This window comes from Alexandromys fortis, unplaced genomic scaffold (genome assembly GCF_014885135.2).
Source record: "Alexandromys fortis isolate MF-2015 unplaced genomic scaffold, M_Fortis_MF-2015_v1.1 scaffold_1, whole genome shotgun sequence".
Lineage (NCBI taxonomy): Eukaryota > Metazoa > Chordata > Mammalia > Rodentia > Cricetidae > Alexandromys > Alexandromys fortis.
Window position 1 is genome coordinate 23509851 of NW_026067927.1, and position 17398 is coordinate 23527248.

At 50.1% G+C, this 17398-nt stretch overlaps 1 protein-coding gene across 1 annotated transcript in view; it reads left to right on the forward strand.

Annotated features, from left to right (window-relative positions):
- The window catches only part of Plcg2 (phospholipase C gamma 2), a 121310-nt gene that overhangs the window by 69863 nt on the left and 34049 nt on the right, over window positions 1-17398 (forward strand). Inside the window, exons 8-19 of the mRNA XM_050144320.1 lie at window positions 1027-1070; window positions 1734-1806; window positions 2865-2966; window positions 4450-4568; window positions 6660-6745; window positions 8543-8663; window positions 9759-9927; window positions 11122-11226; window positions 13542-13631; window positions 14006-14181; window positions 14280-14480; window positions 16257-16376. Coding sequence (XP_050000277.1) covers window positions 1027-1070; window positions 1734-1806; window positions 2865-2966; window positions 4450-4568; window positions 6660-6745; window positions 8543-8663; window positions 9759-9927; window positions 11122-11226; window positions 13542-13631; window positions 14006-14181; window positions 14280-14480; window positions 16257-16376 — 1406 coding nt within the window. The remainder of the gene's footprint in view (window positions 1-1026; window positions 1071-1733; window positions 1807-2864; window positions 2967-4449; window positions 4569-6659; window positions 6746-8542; window positions 8664-9758; window positions 9928-11121; window positions 11227-13541; window positions 13632-14005; window positions 14182-14279; window positions 14481-16256; window positions 16377-17398) is intronic.

Sequence of the window (17398 nt, forward strand, 5' to 3'; positions counted from 1 at the left end):
TACCTTTCCATCCTTCTGGGGCACAGTGGAAGGTTAGATGTGGGGACCAAAGCTCAGAGCGGTTCTCTCCTGGAGGACCTGTGCCCCTGGCACATTTCCCAACTGATTCTGATGCCCAGCCACTGATGCTTCCTGTTAATTCTTTTTTTTTTTTTTTTAGATTTATTTATTTATTATGTATACAGTATTCTCAGTACTCTGCCTGCAGGCCAGAAGAGGGCACAGATCTCATTACAGATGGTTGTGAGCCACCATGTGGTTGCTGGGAATTGAACTCAGGACCTTTGGAAGAGCAGGCGGTGCTCTTAACCACTGAGCCATCTCTCCAGCCCTTCCTGTTAATTCTTAAAACATCAGTGGTGAAAACGGCTTCACTGAGAGGGCTCTGTGGGTAGAGGGGCTTGCTGCCAAGCCTGACGACCTGAGTTTGATTCCTGGGACTTACACGGTAGAAGGTGTGAGCTGAGTCCCTGCTCGAAGTCCTCTGACCTCCACACGTGTGCTCCATGGCTTTGCATCTTCATTTGTGCCCCTTCTCTCCCCTCCATGTTCGTTCTTCTCCTTCCTCCCTCCCACTTCCTCTTCCTCTTTGTCTTTTGAGGCGTAGTCTTACTATGTAGCCCAGGCTGGCCTTAAAGTTCAAGATCCTCTGTCTCATCCTCCCCAGACACACGCTCCACCCCCGCCACTCATTCCCTTCTTGTAATTTTCTAAAAATGTAACTTTTTCTTTATTATTATTTAGACTTATTGTATTTTATATGTTTGAGTCCTTTGCCTGCATGTGTGTGTGCCTGGTGCCTGTGGCGTTCAGAAGAAGGTGTTGGCTCTTTCGGAACCGGAGTTACTGATGGCTGTGAGCTGCCATGTGGGTGCTGGGAACAGAACCCAGATCCTCTGCAGGAACAACAAACGCTCCAAACTGCTGAGCCATCTCTCCAGCCCGTTGATAACTTTGGAACAGACGCCTTGATACCATGCGGAGCTCGGTGTGATACTCTTGTTTTCTGCCTGTTTCTCATTTCAGATACTTGATGAATTCAAAAAGGACTCCTCCGTGTTCATCCTTGGGTGAGATTCCTCTGACGCTTTGCTGCCCAGGGCTGTGTCCCTGTGCCACGCTGGCCTCTGGCGGCGGTGGTGGTGGTGGTGGGTGGGTGCTGTGTGCGGTTACTGACCCCGGGTTTGTAGCACGGTGTGGGTGAATGAACAGCATCCGTGGGATGTGGAGTGTTGTGAGGAAAGTCTAGGAGTTTCTGAAGAAAGAACTGTGAGCCTCAGGCTTCCTTCCTGAAGCTTCAGGGAATGTGACAAGCCAATAGGGTTCTCCTTTCCCCTTGCCCTCCCCTTTGTTCTCCTCCCCTCCCTTTCCTTCTCTCCCCTCTGCTCCCCTCCCCTCTCCTGTCTCTCTTTTCCCCTCCCCTCCCTTTTCTTCTCTCCCCTCTGCTCCCCTCCCCTCCCTTCCTGTCTCTTCCCAGTGTGTCACTTCCTTGGCTCTTGCTGCTCTGGTCTCGGGTTCTATCCATCTGAGGGCTCCTCAGACCTTCTATAGCTCTTGAATGCTGTCCAGGATCTCTAAGAATGTCCTGTTGGGGTCTCTTTTTGAGCCTCCTCTGTCTCTGTTTCTAGATTAGTGGTGTGCTCAGAGCATGGGGCGGGGCCTCAGGGTGGAGGTAGACCTTTTCTCACAAATGTCCTTCTTTCTAACCACCCTGTCACTTTCTCCGAGGGCAGGAACACAGACCGGCCTGATGCCTCTGCTGTCTACCTGCAGGACTTCCAGAGGTTTCTTTTACATGAACAACAGGTGAGAGGATTGCAAGATGTGGCGTCAGGGACACAGTGCTCTCCGGACACTTGCTGTCACATCACAGCGGTGGCCTCCCTGAGGTGGGGTGGGGCCCTTTCAAGTTCCCCATCTCCTATGGCCACTTTCAGTGGCTGAGGGGACTCTGCCCGAGCAGGACAGGGGCTTGAGGGCTTGAACAAGACATCCCTCACCTGACTGGTGTCAGCTCTTCCCCCGAAGCCACCTCAGGAGCATCTTTCAGGGAGGCCATCCCTCCTGGGTGGGAGGATGTAACTAGACGGACCAAGCCTAGGGTCCTCTAGGAGACGAGATGGAAGTCTCCACAGAGGATGCCATCTGCGACACGCTGGCTTCCAGCGTCGAGGCAGTCACAGGAGTGTCCTGTTGGGATGTCATTATCCGATGGCGTGTGGTCACCCCCGTGTGTGCGGACATTCTTGGCTGCCATGATGGTGCCTGGTAGACAGGTGCTGTTAAATGTTCCCCTGTGATACACAGGATGACCCCGTGACCCCATACAGAAGGCCCACACTTTTACCAGCAGAAGTTTCTGTGGCCTTTCCCTGAGAGCACCGCCACCTGAACACAAGCCATGCCTGTGCCCATGAGCCTGTAGGGGACATTTGCCATCAAACCACGATATCGGCATAACTCACCATGCTCCCTGGGCTACTTCACGCTGACACCCAGAGAGTGTGACCTAGCCCAGAAAGTTCTTGGCAGACAGCGGTCTCCCATTCACAAGCTGGTGGTTGCTTTACTTTCATAGATGAAGTTTTATTGGGGTGCCGTCACCCTCGTGGCCTGTATTGGGTCCGTGGCTGCTTTCACACGGTGATGGCTGTTAAATGGTGACTGCAGGGGACACTGATCCACACAGGAGGTGTTTGCTAACCTCTGGCCAAGGTCATGCTGGGATGGGGCTTTGGTGTGTGGGCCTGGATAGCAGGTAGATTTGAATTTGGATGATGGTTCAGTCTTTGGTTACCTTGACTACGTCCCGAGGAGGATGCCTGTTGCTTTGGTGATTTTGTGTTGTCTCTGTCGTCTTTAAGGAGCTATGGGCTCAGGATCTGAACAAAGTCCGGGAGCGGATGACCAAGTTCATTGACGACACCATGAGGGAAACCGCAGAGCCCTTCTTGTTCGTGGACGAGGTGAGTGGGCTGGGGCTTGTCACGTGAGCAGTACCTCTGTGTCTTCCTGTGTCCCCTCAGAAGGTGTCATTGTCAGGTGCTCTGAGACAGACTCCTGGGGAGTGGTTTTCACAGGGTGGGGACTGTGCCCACCTTTCTCTTTTTTGATTCTCTCCTGGGGGGGGGAGTTTATTGATTTCACCACTAGAGGGCATTCGCCACCAGGGAGAAACCAACCAAACTGCCCAAATGCTTAGATGGCTGGGCCTGGAAGTCATTTCTAAACAGCAGTTGACCTTGTACAGGTGGCAGAGGAGGGACAGAGGGGACACGGGTTATCACCTGCCAGGTGGGGCAGTCTGATTTATAGCAGTGAAATGTACTTCTGAGTCAGTCAGTGTTTCTGAGGTTTCTTTTTTTAAATGTTAGGAGTGGGTAGAAGGGAAAGTTCCTGGGCCCCTTTTCTGCCTCTTTGTGTTGGCAGTAGTAGAACCCAGGGCCTTTGGCATGCTAGCAGGTGATCTACCGCAGACCTATACTCCAGGACCTGTTCATTTTGTCCCCCCCCCCACCTTATGTGTGTGTAGGTGTTGGTTTTTGTCTCCCACCTTATTTGAAGCAGGGTCTCTATGGCTGTGGCATACGTCAGGTTGACTGGTCCTGGAGCTCCTGAGAGTCTCTTGTTTCCAGTTCACACCTCAGTGGAGGAACACGGAGGTTACAGCATGTACTGCCGCACCCAGCTTTCATGTGGGTTCTGGGGTTTAAACCCATGAAACATTCTTGACCCATGGTTTACTCATGAAGTCATCTAGCCAGCCCCTCCTTCCCTCTCCCTCCCTCCCCCCTCTTTCTCTTTCTTTCTAAGGTGCTAAGAGTTGGGATAGGAAATTCTGTCCCCTCTTCTCTGTTCAGTAGCCCTCATTTTTGAACCCAAGGCTTCAGAGTAATTAGCCAAGCACTCTGCCACCAGCTCATCCCTCAGGTCCCCTTCTACTTTTCATTTTGAGGCAGGTTCTCAGTAAGTTGTTCAGGCTGGATTTGAACTCAGGGTTGCCCAGAGAAGCTTTGACTCTGTTATCCTCCTGCCTCATCCTTCTGAGTATCTGGACCAACAGACTTGAGCCCCTAGGCCTGGCATCTTTCCACTCCTTGAGGTTTACATATCTATAGGGTTCTGTCTCTGATGTCCAGTGTCAGACTCAACCACGGTTAGTTGCTGATATGACGTGACCATCCCGTGTGGGCAGCTGGTGTTTTGGCAGCAGCGGACATTTTGGGATGCACGCGAAAAAGGGAAATGATGTGTAGGTCTGTGAAGGGTTTATGTTGAGAAGGAGGGATGCAGCCTGAGCCATCTGTACTGAAGCCATGGGAACTTGAGGTCTGTGGACCAGATACTGGTCCCATATGTCCAAGCTGACTGATGCATGGACACTAGCTAGAAACAGGTAGACTCTGAGTCTCTTGTCCCACCACGCCTCCACCCTCGTGTCTCTTTCAGTTCCTCACGTACCTGTTTTCACGGGAGAACAGCATCTGGGATGAGAAGTACGACGTGGTGGACATGCAAGACATGAACAACCCCTTGTCGCATTACTGGATCTCCTCTTCCCACAACACGTGAGTTTCTGGGTGAGCCCAGGCTGGTCCCGCAGCACTGAGAGTGATCCAGTCAGCTGGTGCCCCGTGCACAGCCCCGACAGAGCTGGCTGTGAAGGGATGGGGAGGGAGGACCACATTGTTCAGAGGGGTCGGGAGAGGGGTGGGAGAACACAGCTCTCTTTCCAGCAGTATTGGGGTGATCAGGCATCCTCTATGGCCTTCTAAAGCAAGTTTGCAAAGTTGGCTTTCTATGATTCGATGCCATGGAAGCCTTCACTCAGCTGGGGAGCCAGTGTTTGTAGAACATCTACCCTGGGCCAAGCTCTCTACTGACCAGGAGTGAGAATTCCTCAGTGGAGGAGGCAGGGGCAGTCACATTCTCAGGTGCTCAGAGAGGAAGGCATTCACTGAGTGTCAGCTCCCAGCACGGGATAGTGGCTGGACAGAGAGCCTGACAAGAAGGAGAGTTTTATCCTTAGAGCTGCATGGGCAGAGGTCCTGGAGCAGGAGCAGAGGGGAGGTATTTCTGAGGCTGGAGTGGAGAGGCTGGGAGAAGAGTGGCCGGAAAGACGGCCAGCCTGAGCAGAAGTCTGTAAGTCACAGGGCAGCAGGGACCCTCCGGCCACTTCACCCAGACAGTGACATGCTCTCATTCACTTCTTTGGATAATTCTGCTGATTGGAAAAGAGGAGGGTGAATCGAGGGAGTGAAGGGATGTTGCTTTCTGACGTCATTTCCAGACGAGGGTGGAGTCTTTGACTTTAGGTTGGAAAGTGCTATTGACGGGCACCTCCCTAAGTGTCTTTTCAGGGGGCAGACAGGCATGAGCCAGACCCATAGTGCGCCATCCCCTAGGTATTTGGGAAGGGAACTCTTTTCCAGGGGAACGGGTAGGTGGTACGTCTTGAGTTCATCTTAGGACAGTGGATTCTCCAAGCCTCGAGAGAGCTAAGGAACATCCTGAGAGGGAGGGCGGCATGGGGAGAAGGCAAGGATACAACAATTTGTATCTGTCAATACCTCAAAAACAATGCTAAATAACCTAAGCAATAAATGGGCTAACAAAAGACTGGATAAAGAAAATGTAATTCGTATGGTGTGTGTGTGTGTGTGTGTGTGTGTGTGTGTGTGTGCCATGTATATCCAATAGAATTTTACAAAGCTGTAAAGGAAATAAAATCATTTATTACATTTGTGAAAAAAATGGATGGAACCATAAATCATTATGTTGAATGAAATAAATCAGACTCAGAAACATGACTACTGTTTGTTTTAAAAAAACAACAACAACCCTATTTTATGGCAGTTTTTGTTGACTAGGTTCCTGGCACCATATATTCTACCAGGAGTTGTTGAGTCTCCTGCCTATGCTGGCCTTGAGCCTCAGGGATAGATGGAGCTAGGGTTCATTTCTTTGGCACCCAGAGCCCAGTGGGCAGCGACAGGGCCACAGCTTACTCTCTGCTTCCCCATTGCTCCTGACATGCTCAGCCCAGGTCTCCAAGAAGGAACACAGCGTCTTCATAGCCTATGGATCACTTAGGAAGTCATTGTGCACATCTTATTGGTGGTCCCAAACCCAAGGCCTCAGGATGGCATGTACGTGGTTCAGACCTTAGCCTGTGTCTTTCCAGATCAGAAGATCTCAGGCCCATGGGGCTTAGGCTCAGATGGTCTCCGTCTTACAGTTTCTATTGCTGCAAAGAGACATCACGGCCACAGCAACTCTTATAAAGGAAAACATTTAATTGGGGCTGGCTTACAGTTTAGAGGTTTAGTCCATCATCATCATGGCGGGAAGTATGGTAGAATGCAGGCAGACTTGGTGCCAGAGAGGAGCCGAGAGTTCCACATCTGCACCCTCAGGCAGCAGGAAGGAAGAATGAGACACTGGGCCTGGCTTGAGCATCTAAGACCTCAAAGCCCGCCCCCCCCCCCATGACACACTTCCTCCAACACATCCACACCCACTCCAACAAGGCCACATAGCCTACTAGCGCCACTCCCTAATTGCTTGGGGGGGGGGCATTTTTGTTTAAGTGACCAAAGTTTCCAAGCGTGAACTGTGTACAGTACTGCCTCCCTGACACGGCTCATTCTGTCCTTCAGGTACCTCACCGGGGACCAGCTGCGTAGTGAGTCCTCCACAGAAGCATATATCCGCTGCCTGCGCGCTGGCTGTCGCTGCATAGAGCGTGAGTATCCTGTCCTGGCCAAGACGGCATGATGAGCAGAACCACGAAGCTCAGCATTTGTTTTTCGGTGTTAAAGACTTTAATATTGGTGGGAGAGCGGGGGAGGGAGATAGGCTGAGGGGTTCTCGTGCAGAGCAATTCTGGGGAAGAAGATGATGAGGTTTTTCCCCTAGATGATAGTTGTCCCGAAGCAAGAAGTGACGTCTATCTGGGAAGGAGGTTGGGACATCTAGAAAGTGTCCTGATACACTGGGCAGCAGGGGACCAGCAGCGGGGGTCACTCTCTGCTAAGAGGAACACAGATATATATCCCTGTTAGCATGACACACCCAGCGGCCACATGTCTACAGGTGAGGCCTTGAGAGCCACCCTGAAAGGGACTGTTGCCAGACGGTGGTGGCGCATGCCTTTAATCCCAACACTCGGGAGGCAGAGGCAGGTAGATCTCTGTGAGCTCGAGGCCAGCCTGGTCTACAAGAGCTAGTTCAGGACAGGCTCCAAAGCTACAGAGAAACCTTGTCTCAAAAAACCCAAAAAACAGAGAGAGAGAGAGAGAGAGAGAGAGAGAGACTGAGACTGTCAGGTACAGCTGTGGCCAGGCAGGTAGCAGACCCTTGTTTCTGTCTGCCTTTCTTATCACCTCTATGGTTCTTGTGTGTGTGTGTGTGTGTGTATGTGTGTGTGTATACACGAGCATATGTATTTACATGTGTGTGTATCGCTGTGTGCTTAAACACCAGAAGCACCAGAAGTTGACAATCGCTGTTGAGAAGGAAGGGTCTCTCAGTGAACCTGTAGCTCTAGTCTAGCTAATCAGCTTGCCCCATGGTTTGCTTGTCTCCACTTGCCCAGTATCTACATGGCTTTGGGGATTTTAACTCTGGTCTTCATGCTTGTACAGCGAATGCTTTATCCCTTGAACTATCTCTTCAGCCAATCTTTGGGGCTTTCTTTCCCAGCCTGGTTAGTATCCTATTACTGTAACAAAACCCCTGGGATGATGAACTTAGTGATGGAGGAAGGTTTATTGTTTTCTTCTGGTTTTGTATCTTGGGTTCAGAGCATTGTTTGGGGCCTCTGACAACAAGAAAATGTGGTAGAGCCAATGCTTCCACCAAACTATGAGAAAAAAAGGAATAAGCTGGGCTCTCACCACCCGTCAAGGGTATCCCCCTCAGTGACCCAAGGACCTCCTCCTTGGCTGTATTGAGTGCTCCTTCAGGAACCAAGCCTGGTAACATTTTCCTCAGTCATAGCCATGTATGTGGCTGAGAAAACGGTCCAGACCACAGACCATGCCTCCAGTGTTTTCAAACCTGCTTATCCTGTGCCAAAGTGGCGTGGCAGTTACATATGGGCCTCCTGGGAAAAAACTGTGAGAAAATGAAGTCACAAGCCCGCAGCTCCTCTGTCCTGGGGGTTGTTCAAGCCCCGACAGTCTTATTCCGTTTGCATAATTTACTACGAACCTTTAAGAAACTGGCTCATTCCTCTGTGCTGTTTCTACTAGTGAGAGGGGAGCCTCGAACAGCTGACACAGGGAACTAGAACATGTTGGGAACATCTTACAAAGAAAGATGCATGGGAAGGAGTGTTTTAGGGAAGCATGTTGTGTTCTGTGATCCGGTAGATAACGACCACGTGTGTGCGGATAAGCCTGGGTCCGCCCTGGGAACGGAGCTGGTGTGGGTACCTGGGTCTAGCCTCATGTTCTCAGCCCAGCCACATGTCCTGTCTGCCTGCTCCCTCTTGGTGGTTGTGCTGGCTCGCGCTGAGCCACCTGTGGTTTCTCCTCAGTGGACTGCTGGGACGGGCCTGATGGGAAGCCCATCATCTACCACGGCTGGACACGGACCACCAAGATCAAGTTTGATGATGTTGTTCAGGCCATCCGAGACCATGCCTTCGTTACCTCCAGGTCAGTGGCTGATTTTCCGGAGGTGTGTCTGTAAGGGGAAAGCTGATAGGGTTGGAGATTGGACAGACAGACAGATGCAGATACACACATACTCACATGCATATACACACTGCCCAGTTCTCCTAAACCCTGGGGAGCGTGGGTTCCATTTGACTAGTTATTGGCAGGTGGCCTTTGTAGCTTTATGAAATGATAGTGGTCTTAAAAATTATGTGTATTATTTTAATTATATGCGTGTGCGCATGTGTGTATGTGTGTGTGTGTGTTTGTATGGGTGTGTGCGTGTGAGGTCAGGTGCTAGAGTAGGCCAAAGGCTGTGGATCCCCACAGCTGGAGTCACAGGTGGCTGTGAGCAGCCAGATGTGGATTCTGGGAGCTGAACTGGGGTTCTCTGGAAGAGTATTATGAACTCTCCACCCCTGAGCCATCTCTTTCGACCCCATGAGACTGCGTTCTAGGTGCTTTTTTTCCCAGTGTGAGTCTGTGAATGGTCCGCCTTTGTGGTTTTTGGCCATGATTACCACATCTTACCAGCCATGGTGATGACTGCATGGACCTCACAGGGCCGTAAGACTAAAATGGCGTGAGGCATGCTATGCTATGTGCTTAGTGTCGCACGTGGTCAGCATTCAGTAAACAGGCTTGGATGTTTTTTGAGGCAATTCCTGCTCACATTCCTTGAGTTGGGTAGAGGTGGGGCTGGACTGGGGCAGGGCTTCTGTGAACATCTTTTCCTTCTCGTCAGGATGCCTTTTAGTTAGTCTGCAGGGCTCACACGTTCCCTTCTCCACACAGCCCTTTCTTGGGCATCCCTCCCTCCATCAGCCTCTGAAGCCCAGAGGGATCCTGTGTTCACAAAAATGGTATAGCATCTACTCCGACTCTGTCAGCTTCCTGTCATGATGAAAAGATGCCCTGCCATGGATTTATAAAGAGGGGGGCTCATTTGGGAACCATGTTTTGGAGGTCCGAATTACTGACCTATTACCTGTCCTGCCCCAGTGCCTGAGACATGGGCGTTTGCTCACCAGTGTGGGCAATTACAAGGTTCCTGCTTCCCGTCTCCTGTCCGACTCTGTCCTCTGCCCCCTGCAGCTTCCCCGTGATCTTGTCCATCGAGGAGCACTGCAGTGTGGAGCAGCAGCGTTACATGGCCAAGGTGTTCAAGGAAGTGTTAGGAGACCTGCTGCTGACGAAGCCCACGGAGGCCAGCGCTGACCAGCTGCCCTCCCCCAGCCAGCTTCGCGAGAAGATCATCATCAAGGTAGGTATGCGTGTGGGGGCCGCTGTCTCCTGGGGGGGCATCCTTAAGGACCCAATGCCAGACTCGAGGTCTTGCCTTCTTTACCTTGTCTCTGATCTTGGGTCAAACCTTAATCATTTAACCTCTGGGTGCCCCTGGGCCCTTCTGGAAATGGTGTGTGTGTATATGTGTGACATTGAACCTAATTACCTTGTTACCTCGGTAACAAGGAACAACTGTGAGTGGGTACGTGCAGCATGCTCGGCACCACATTCATCCTCTCAATTCTAACTTGGGAGTGGGGGTGGCGGGTTCCTGCCAGCCTGGGCTACCTAATGAGACCCAATCTTAGAACAAAAACAAATTGAACTCATTCATTCTTGGGTAAACCTCACCAGGCCTGATGTGAGCCAGTCTTGTTTGAGCGTTGGAGGGGTTCCAGTGTTCCAGTGGCCCAGGTCCCATTCCTGCCCTTGGGAGCTCTCAGACTATGTGGGGTATGGATAGCTGCTTAAAAAGGGTGTGAGTGACAGCGGGATGCCGAGGCTGGCATTCCTGTTCTGTGGAGGGGATGCGTGATTTTATCTGCCCTCGGAAACTTCAACCTTTGTATATTTGTGTTAGTGTAAAGAGACCAGATAAATAGTGGAATAAAGCATGCACGAATTTATATTCCTCATTAAGAGGTAGAATATTCTAGGAGCTTGGGGCTTGGTTCCCAAAGGGCTTTGGGGACCAAGTATGCTAACATCCTCTTGTCTCTACAGGGCAGAGGTTTTCAGTGGGGCTTCCATAGACCTCCTAAGAAGTGAGAGTTAGAATTTAGTAAGGGGAAGGGACATGGGAAATACTGCATCTTATTGACCTACAAATGTCAGTAACATTTTTTCCCCTTTACTCAGTCCCCACCCTCCCTTCAAGCCCACTCTAAAGCATAAGAAAACAGAAGCGTGACTCCTGCTGGAAAAGAGGCAGGGATGGGAAAGGAGAAGGATGGGCTAATTTTAGACTGAGTGGCAAGCAGGGTACCCCTGAGGGAGGAGAGGTCTCCAAGAATGGAGCTGAGATTATAGGGAATGCTGAGCCATCAACAGATCTGAGGTAGCAGAGAGCAGGTGCATGCTGGGTGGCTGAGGGCGGGTGAATTTTTGTGGCTCAAAGACTCTGAACTTGGGTCTTCAGCGAGGAGGGCTGTGTGAACTTTCTCCCCTTCAGCATAAGAAGCTGGGCCCCCGAGGTGATGTCGATGTCAACGTGGAGGACAAAAAAGATGAGCACAAGACCCAGGGAGAGCTGTACATGTGGGACTCCATTGACCAGGTGGGCCTGGGTCCCCCCGCCCCTGCGCCCCCAGAGCTGTGGGTGCTGACTCTCAGCTGCCTGGGTCCCCCTGCCCCCACCCCAGAGCTGTGGGTGCTAACTCTCAGCTACCTGCCCCTCCCCCCCAGAGCTGTGGGTGCTGACTCTCAGCTGCCTGGGTCTCTCTCACACAGATCTGTGGGTGCTGATTCTCAGGTGTCCTAGGCTCTCGTCATAAAGTCCGGCACTCTCCCTGCCTTTGCCCTGTGTGGAGCTGTGTGCCTTGTCTTTTTACTGCATTATAATGTCTTGAAATAACTTCTTATTCATTTTAATATGCACTTAAACACAGACCAGCACAGAAGACTGCCATACACCCGAGACTCATGACTCTCAGGACGCATCACGACTGAGTGTCCTTTACCCCTTGTTTTGCCTTGGTCTTGTAGGGACCTTTCCCAAACAGGAGCATCTGCTGTAACCACAGCAACCAGAACATCCACAGCGCTGCAACACTGTTAGCTTGCTGTGGACCGTATTTCTGCTTCACCCCTTGCCCGCTGTGTTAGGTAGATGTTCGTCACAGTGACCAAGTGCCCCTCTGAGAAAGCCGCTTGGGGAAAAGGGGTTCTTTTGGCTCTTGATCTTGGATGCTTCAGTCCAGGCCATTTGCTTCTGTGTCACTTCCTTGTTGGTTCATTGTGAGGCAGAGCATTCCGATGGGGAATGTGTGGAAGAGCCAAGTGGCCCGCCTCGTGGTGGATGGGAGCTGATAAGGGATAAGAGGTCAGCCCTTTAGAGGCACGGCCTCAGTGGCTCCTCCTTCAGCCAGCCCAAGCTTCCAACTGTCTATTCGGTTATGAGCTTATCAATGAATTGATTAACCCTTTCATGAAATGGGTGCCAAAGCCCCAGTCCTCCCCAAACCCTCTCACTTATAAACAACCCTTTATTACACAGTCCTTGTAGGAACAGGCTTTGGTTCGAACTATAACATTCACTAATAATGTCCTTTTCCCAGCATATATATAGCAATCTTAACTTGCGGTTGCCTTCCGATCTGAAATTGTCCCACCCCAGATCATCATCATCTTTATTATTATTGTCGTTATTATTATTTGTGGTGGAGTAAAATTTTCAAGCTTTAATGCTTCTCCCATACCTCCTGGCACCCAGATTCACTTGAACTTATCCCATGTCCGTTCTAGTGTCCTATAAATGAAATGAAATAGAAAATAAATATGAAATAGATAAAATTTAAGTAAGTCAGAATGAAATGTCACATACACACACCGTGGAGTCTAATTCAGCCTCTAAGAATGAAATTATAGCATTTATATCTGAGATTGGGGTTTTAAGAGATAAATAAGAATATTGATGCTTTATCTCATATATTTTTAAACTTGAGAGTTTTAAAAATACTTATATATCTAACAGCTGGAGAGATGACTTGGGTGATTAATAATGTGAGTTTGGTGTCTAGCATCTATGTTGGGTGGCTCACAACAATCTGTAGTTCCAGCTCTGGGGGATCTGCTGCCCTCTTCTGGCCTCCATGGGCACTGTACTCATGTGGCATACACACACACACACACACACGCCCCCACATCAACCAACCAACCAACCAAGAAAAAATCCTTTCAAAATATATTTATTTATTATGTATTTATTACATATAACTGCATGTAAATATAAACATATTTATATTTGCAATAAGTGTTTCCTGTGCGGGAGTGATGTAGAAGTAGATGAGACCCTATTTGAAACTTACTATGTAGACCAGGCTGGTCTCTAACTCATAGAGATTCACTTACTGCTGTGTGCTGGGATTAAAGATGTACACCACCGTGTCTAGCAAAACCCATTATTTTATACAATAATTTAAAACAATTGGTGAAATGTCAACATGTTGTTAGGTCAGTTGGCTGAAATGATCCAGAAAGGCTTCCAGAGCAGGTGAAGGGCTGTGGATGCAGCTCCGTGGCAGAGCCCTTGCCTAACATGCACAAGGTCCTGGGTTCGATCCCCAGGACTGAGGAAAAGTTAGGTGAATTGGGGAAAGCTATTCACGAGGTGGCATAGTCTCCTCTTCCCTGCAAACTGGCAGCGCAGCAGAGACTCCTTATTCCCGCCTGCTCCTAGACGCTTTTTTAAAAAGTCCTGAGAAATCCCTAGAATCCAGAAGTAGGTGTTTTAAAGAGCAGTTCTCATAAAATCATCAATGTGAAAACTGGGGCAGGGCAGTCCCCAGTGAATGCTGGGGTGCTGTCCCGCAGGTCCCTAGAGTCAATAGGGCTGAAACCTTGGGGGAGACTAACAGCAGCCTGGCTCTCTAGAAATGGACTCGCCACTACTGTGCCATCGCTGACGCCAAGCTGTCCTTCAGTGACGACATTGAACAGACTGTGGAGGAGGAGCTGGTCCAGGTAGGTGGAGAATCCCCACCTGGAGACTTAGTGTATGTCTTATCATATCTGGGCTGGCCAAGCATCCTCATCCTGAAGGAGTGACTGCTTTGAGTAGCCATACTTAACTAGCTCTTCCTGATTAGCTAGCTGGCCCTAGGACTTAACCAATAAGATTCAAGGTTCTTTCCTGCTCCCTATAGGGCCTGACTGGCCAAAGATCTAGGACCAGCGTTCCCTGGGGAAGGTGATGGGCCCGCCCTTCTGCTCTGCCTTCGAGCTGCTGCCCATCTTTGGGCTTTTCTCGAGTCCATCCCAGCGTGAGCTCAGGCTTCTGGTTGTCAGGAGAGGGCAGTGGGCGCTGTCACAAGCTATAATGACTCCTTGTGGTTTAGGACACTCCTCCCACGGAGCTGCATTTTGGGGAGAAATGGTTCCACAAGAAAGTGGAGAGGAGGACCAGCGCGGAGAAGCTGCTGCAAGAATACTGTGCCGAGACAGGGGCCAAGGACGGCACCTTCCTGGTGCGGGAGAGCGAGACCTTCCCCAATGACTACACCCTCTCCTTCTGGTAACGCCCCCTTCCTCCGAGACTGGTGGGCGGGAGGTGGTGTGGTCAGGCTGCTGTCCTGCCTGGCTCTGATGAAGTCCCTGTCCTGTTCCCGACAGGCGGTCTGGTCGGGTGCAGCACTGTCGAATCCGGTCCACCATGGAGGGTGGGGTCATGAAGTACTACCTGACAGACAACCTCACGTTCAACAGCATCTACGCCCTCATCCAGCACTACCGTGAGGCACACCTACGCTGTGCAGAGTTCGAGCTGCGGCTCACCGACCCAGTGCCCAACCCCAACCCACACGAGTCCAAGCCGTAGGTTCTGGGATTGGGTGGGAGGTACCCCACACACATGGGTCACACCCACCAGGTTCCTATATGGGGTTCTCATTTCCAGGAGCCCATTCACTTTGGCCCTGTGGGACATTTGGATTCTGGGGGACCACCATGAGTCCTCTCCCTGCCAGCAAGACTTTTGCTCCATTCTCTCTTTCTCCTCTCTCTTGCTTGCTCTTTAAAATGCTTATTTTATTTATGTGTAAGTGTGTGTAGGTGTATGTTTGTGTAGGTCTATGTGTGGGTATTTGCACGTGCAGTGCTCATGGAGACCAGCAGAGGGAGCTGGAGCCCCTGGAGTTATACGAGGTTGTGAGCTGTCTGACATGGATCCTGGGAACTGAACTCAGGTCCTCTTGCAAGAGTAGTATGACTCTTTTTTTTTTTTTAAAGTTAAAAAGTTATGAGTAGTTTTGCCTGCATGTATTTATGTGTGCTGTGTGTATACGATGCCCACAGAGGCCAGGAGAGGGTGTCAGATCCCGTAGACCTAGAATCACAGACAGTTAAGAATTACTGTGTGGGTGCTGGGAACATACCTGGATCCTCTGCAAGAGCCATTAGTGCCCTTAATTGCTGAGCCATCTCTCCAGGCCCCCTTTTGTCGCTATTGTTTTTCAAGATAGTGTTTCTCTGTATAGCCCTGACTGTCCCAGAACTTGCTCTGTAGACCAGGCTGGTCTTGAACTCAAGGAGATCCACTTCCTCTGTCTCCTGAGTGCTGGGATTAAAGGTGTACACCACCAGTGTCTTTTTTTTTTCTCCAGCCCCCACTTTCTCGTTTTTTTTTTTCTCTTCCCCATGGCTTCCTCTCCCTTTCCTCTCTTTCAGCACACTGAGGTCTGGAGCTCTGATTTCAGAAGCTGGATTGAGCTTTCTGTGTCTGTGCTTGTCAGGGCTCCTTCTTGTGGTCAAAGGGAACCGAAGAGCAATCATGAGGGCCTGTGCTTGTTTCTTTATCGACTAAGGAGCCTTGCAGGCCATGCCTGGCAATGAGGTCAACACAGTCCAGAAATGCAAGGAAAATCTTTAGGCAGGTGTTTTGTTTTGGAGGAAGGTGGATAATTATTATTATTATTATTATTATTATTATTATTATTATTATTATTATTATTTCCTATCCATACCAGTTGCCTTTCAAGACCTGTCATCTAGTAGCTTTCGTAACCAAAGTCTTTCTGATCCTTCCCCGTGTTCCGTGTCCCAGATGACCCGAGGCACACTGTTGTAGTTCTCCAGCCTTTGGGGCTGGGCAGGTGGGCACAGATGAGAAGACTTACTCTCCTAAGTTTTGCATAGACCTCCTCATATTCCTGGGAGGAGGGCGGTTTGACTTCCCTCCAGTCATGTTGGGTCAGTCCCATAATCTCAGCTGGTTGGGAGACTGAGCTGTAGGCAGATCGCAAGTTCAAGGCCAGCTAGGGTTATATAGCAGTGTCTGAAGAGAGCTTAACAAGATCCTGCCTCAGATGAAACGAAAAAGCATAAAGCTTGAGGGTGTAGTCCGTGGGAGAGTGCTTGCCTGGCATGCATGCGACCTTAGATTATTCCCCAGTGGTGCAATAAAATACAACAGGAAAATTGAATAGGAATCGCTGTCTTTGGAGGGTGCATATGGCTGGGGAAGTCCCGGTGTAATTTCTATGTCTGTTTCCTCGGTCAGGCCCTAGGTGTCCCTGCCTGGTGGTATGTTGTCTCCTGCTGGCTCTCAGCTAGGGGGGTTCTCACCAGCTTGTTGTCCTGTTCTGGGCACAGGTGGTACTACGACAGGCTGAGCAGGGGCGAAGCAGAGGACATGCTGATGCGGATTCCCCGAGACGGAGCCTTCCTCATCCGGAAGCGGGAGGGGACCGATTCCTATGCCATCACCTTCAGGTAGGTGCCATCTGTTTCGGGTAGGCCGGCGCTGTTGTGCATGTGGGGGTTAGTGCTCCCCAGAGGAGGTGGGAGAAGGATAGGTATGGGACCCAAGGAAGGGAGTTTCGGGTGGAGGCAGAGATGCCGCTCCGTGTCCTTGACCCCATTGTTAATGGTGAGGACAGCAACAAGAAGGATGTGTATCCCAAGTACTAGGCACAGTCTGTCTGTCTGTCTGTTTGTCTGTCTATCTGTTGAGATAGGGTCTCACTATATAGCTCTTTTTAACCTGGAACTCACAGAGGTCTGCCTGCCTCTTTCTCCCTGTGAATGTGGGGATCAAAGAAAGGTGTGTGCCGCCACATCTGTCCATATTTGTAGTGTGGCGTTTCGGCTCATGTATGCACAAGTCATGACAACCTTGGGGTAATTAGTGTGACCATTGCCTTAGAGTGATGTAATTTCTTTATGGTGTATACATGGGGAAGGTTCTTACTCTTTAAATTTATTTCTGTTTGTTTGCTTGTTTCTTTATTTCTGAGTGTATTTTGCCTGCATGTATATCTGTGCATCACATGTGTGCCTGGTGCCCATGGAGGTCAGAAAGAGGGAGTCAGATCCCCTGGAACTGGTATTAATAGACAGTTGTGAGCTGCCATATAGGGGCTGGGAATCGAACCCAGGTCCTCTGGAAGAGCAGGACCTCCCCCGTCTGCACATTCTTTGCTATGAAATTAGGATTGAGCTCAACTTTTCTTACTCTTCTAAATTAGTAAGACTGAGGAATCTGTCGCCTGTCCTTTTTTGAATCTTTTCTGCCTCATGTTTCAAACAGATGAGAAAAAAAATAACCCTTACCTCTTTTTGGAAAAAGAGTCTTTGTAACTCTGGGCTACTGGGGGCAAGATTCAAGGACTTGGGAACTGATGGAGGTTTTAGAGCCAGGCTCAGAAAGCAGTTTGTGGGAGGACCGTGAAGCAAACAATTTAGGGTTCACAGGCTGCATGGACCCTGCTGCAGCTATGTAAGAGAAGACCATA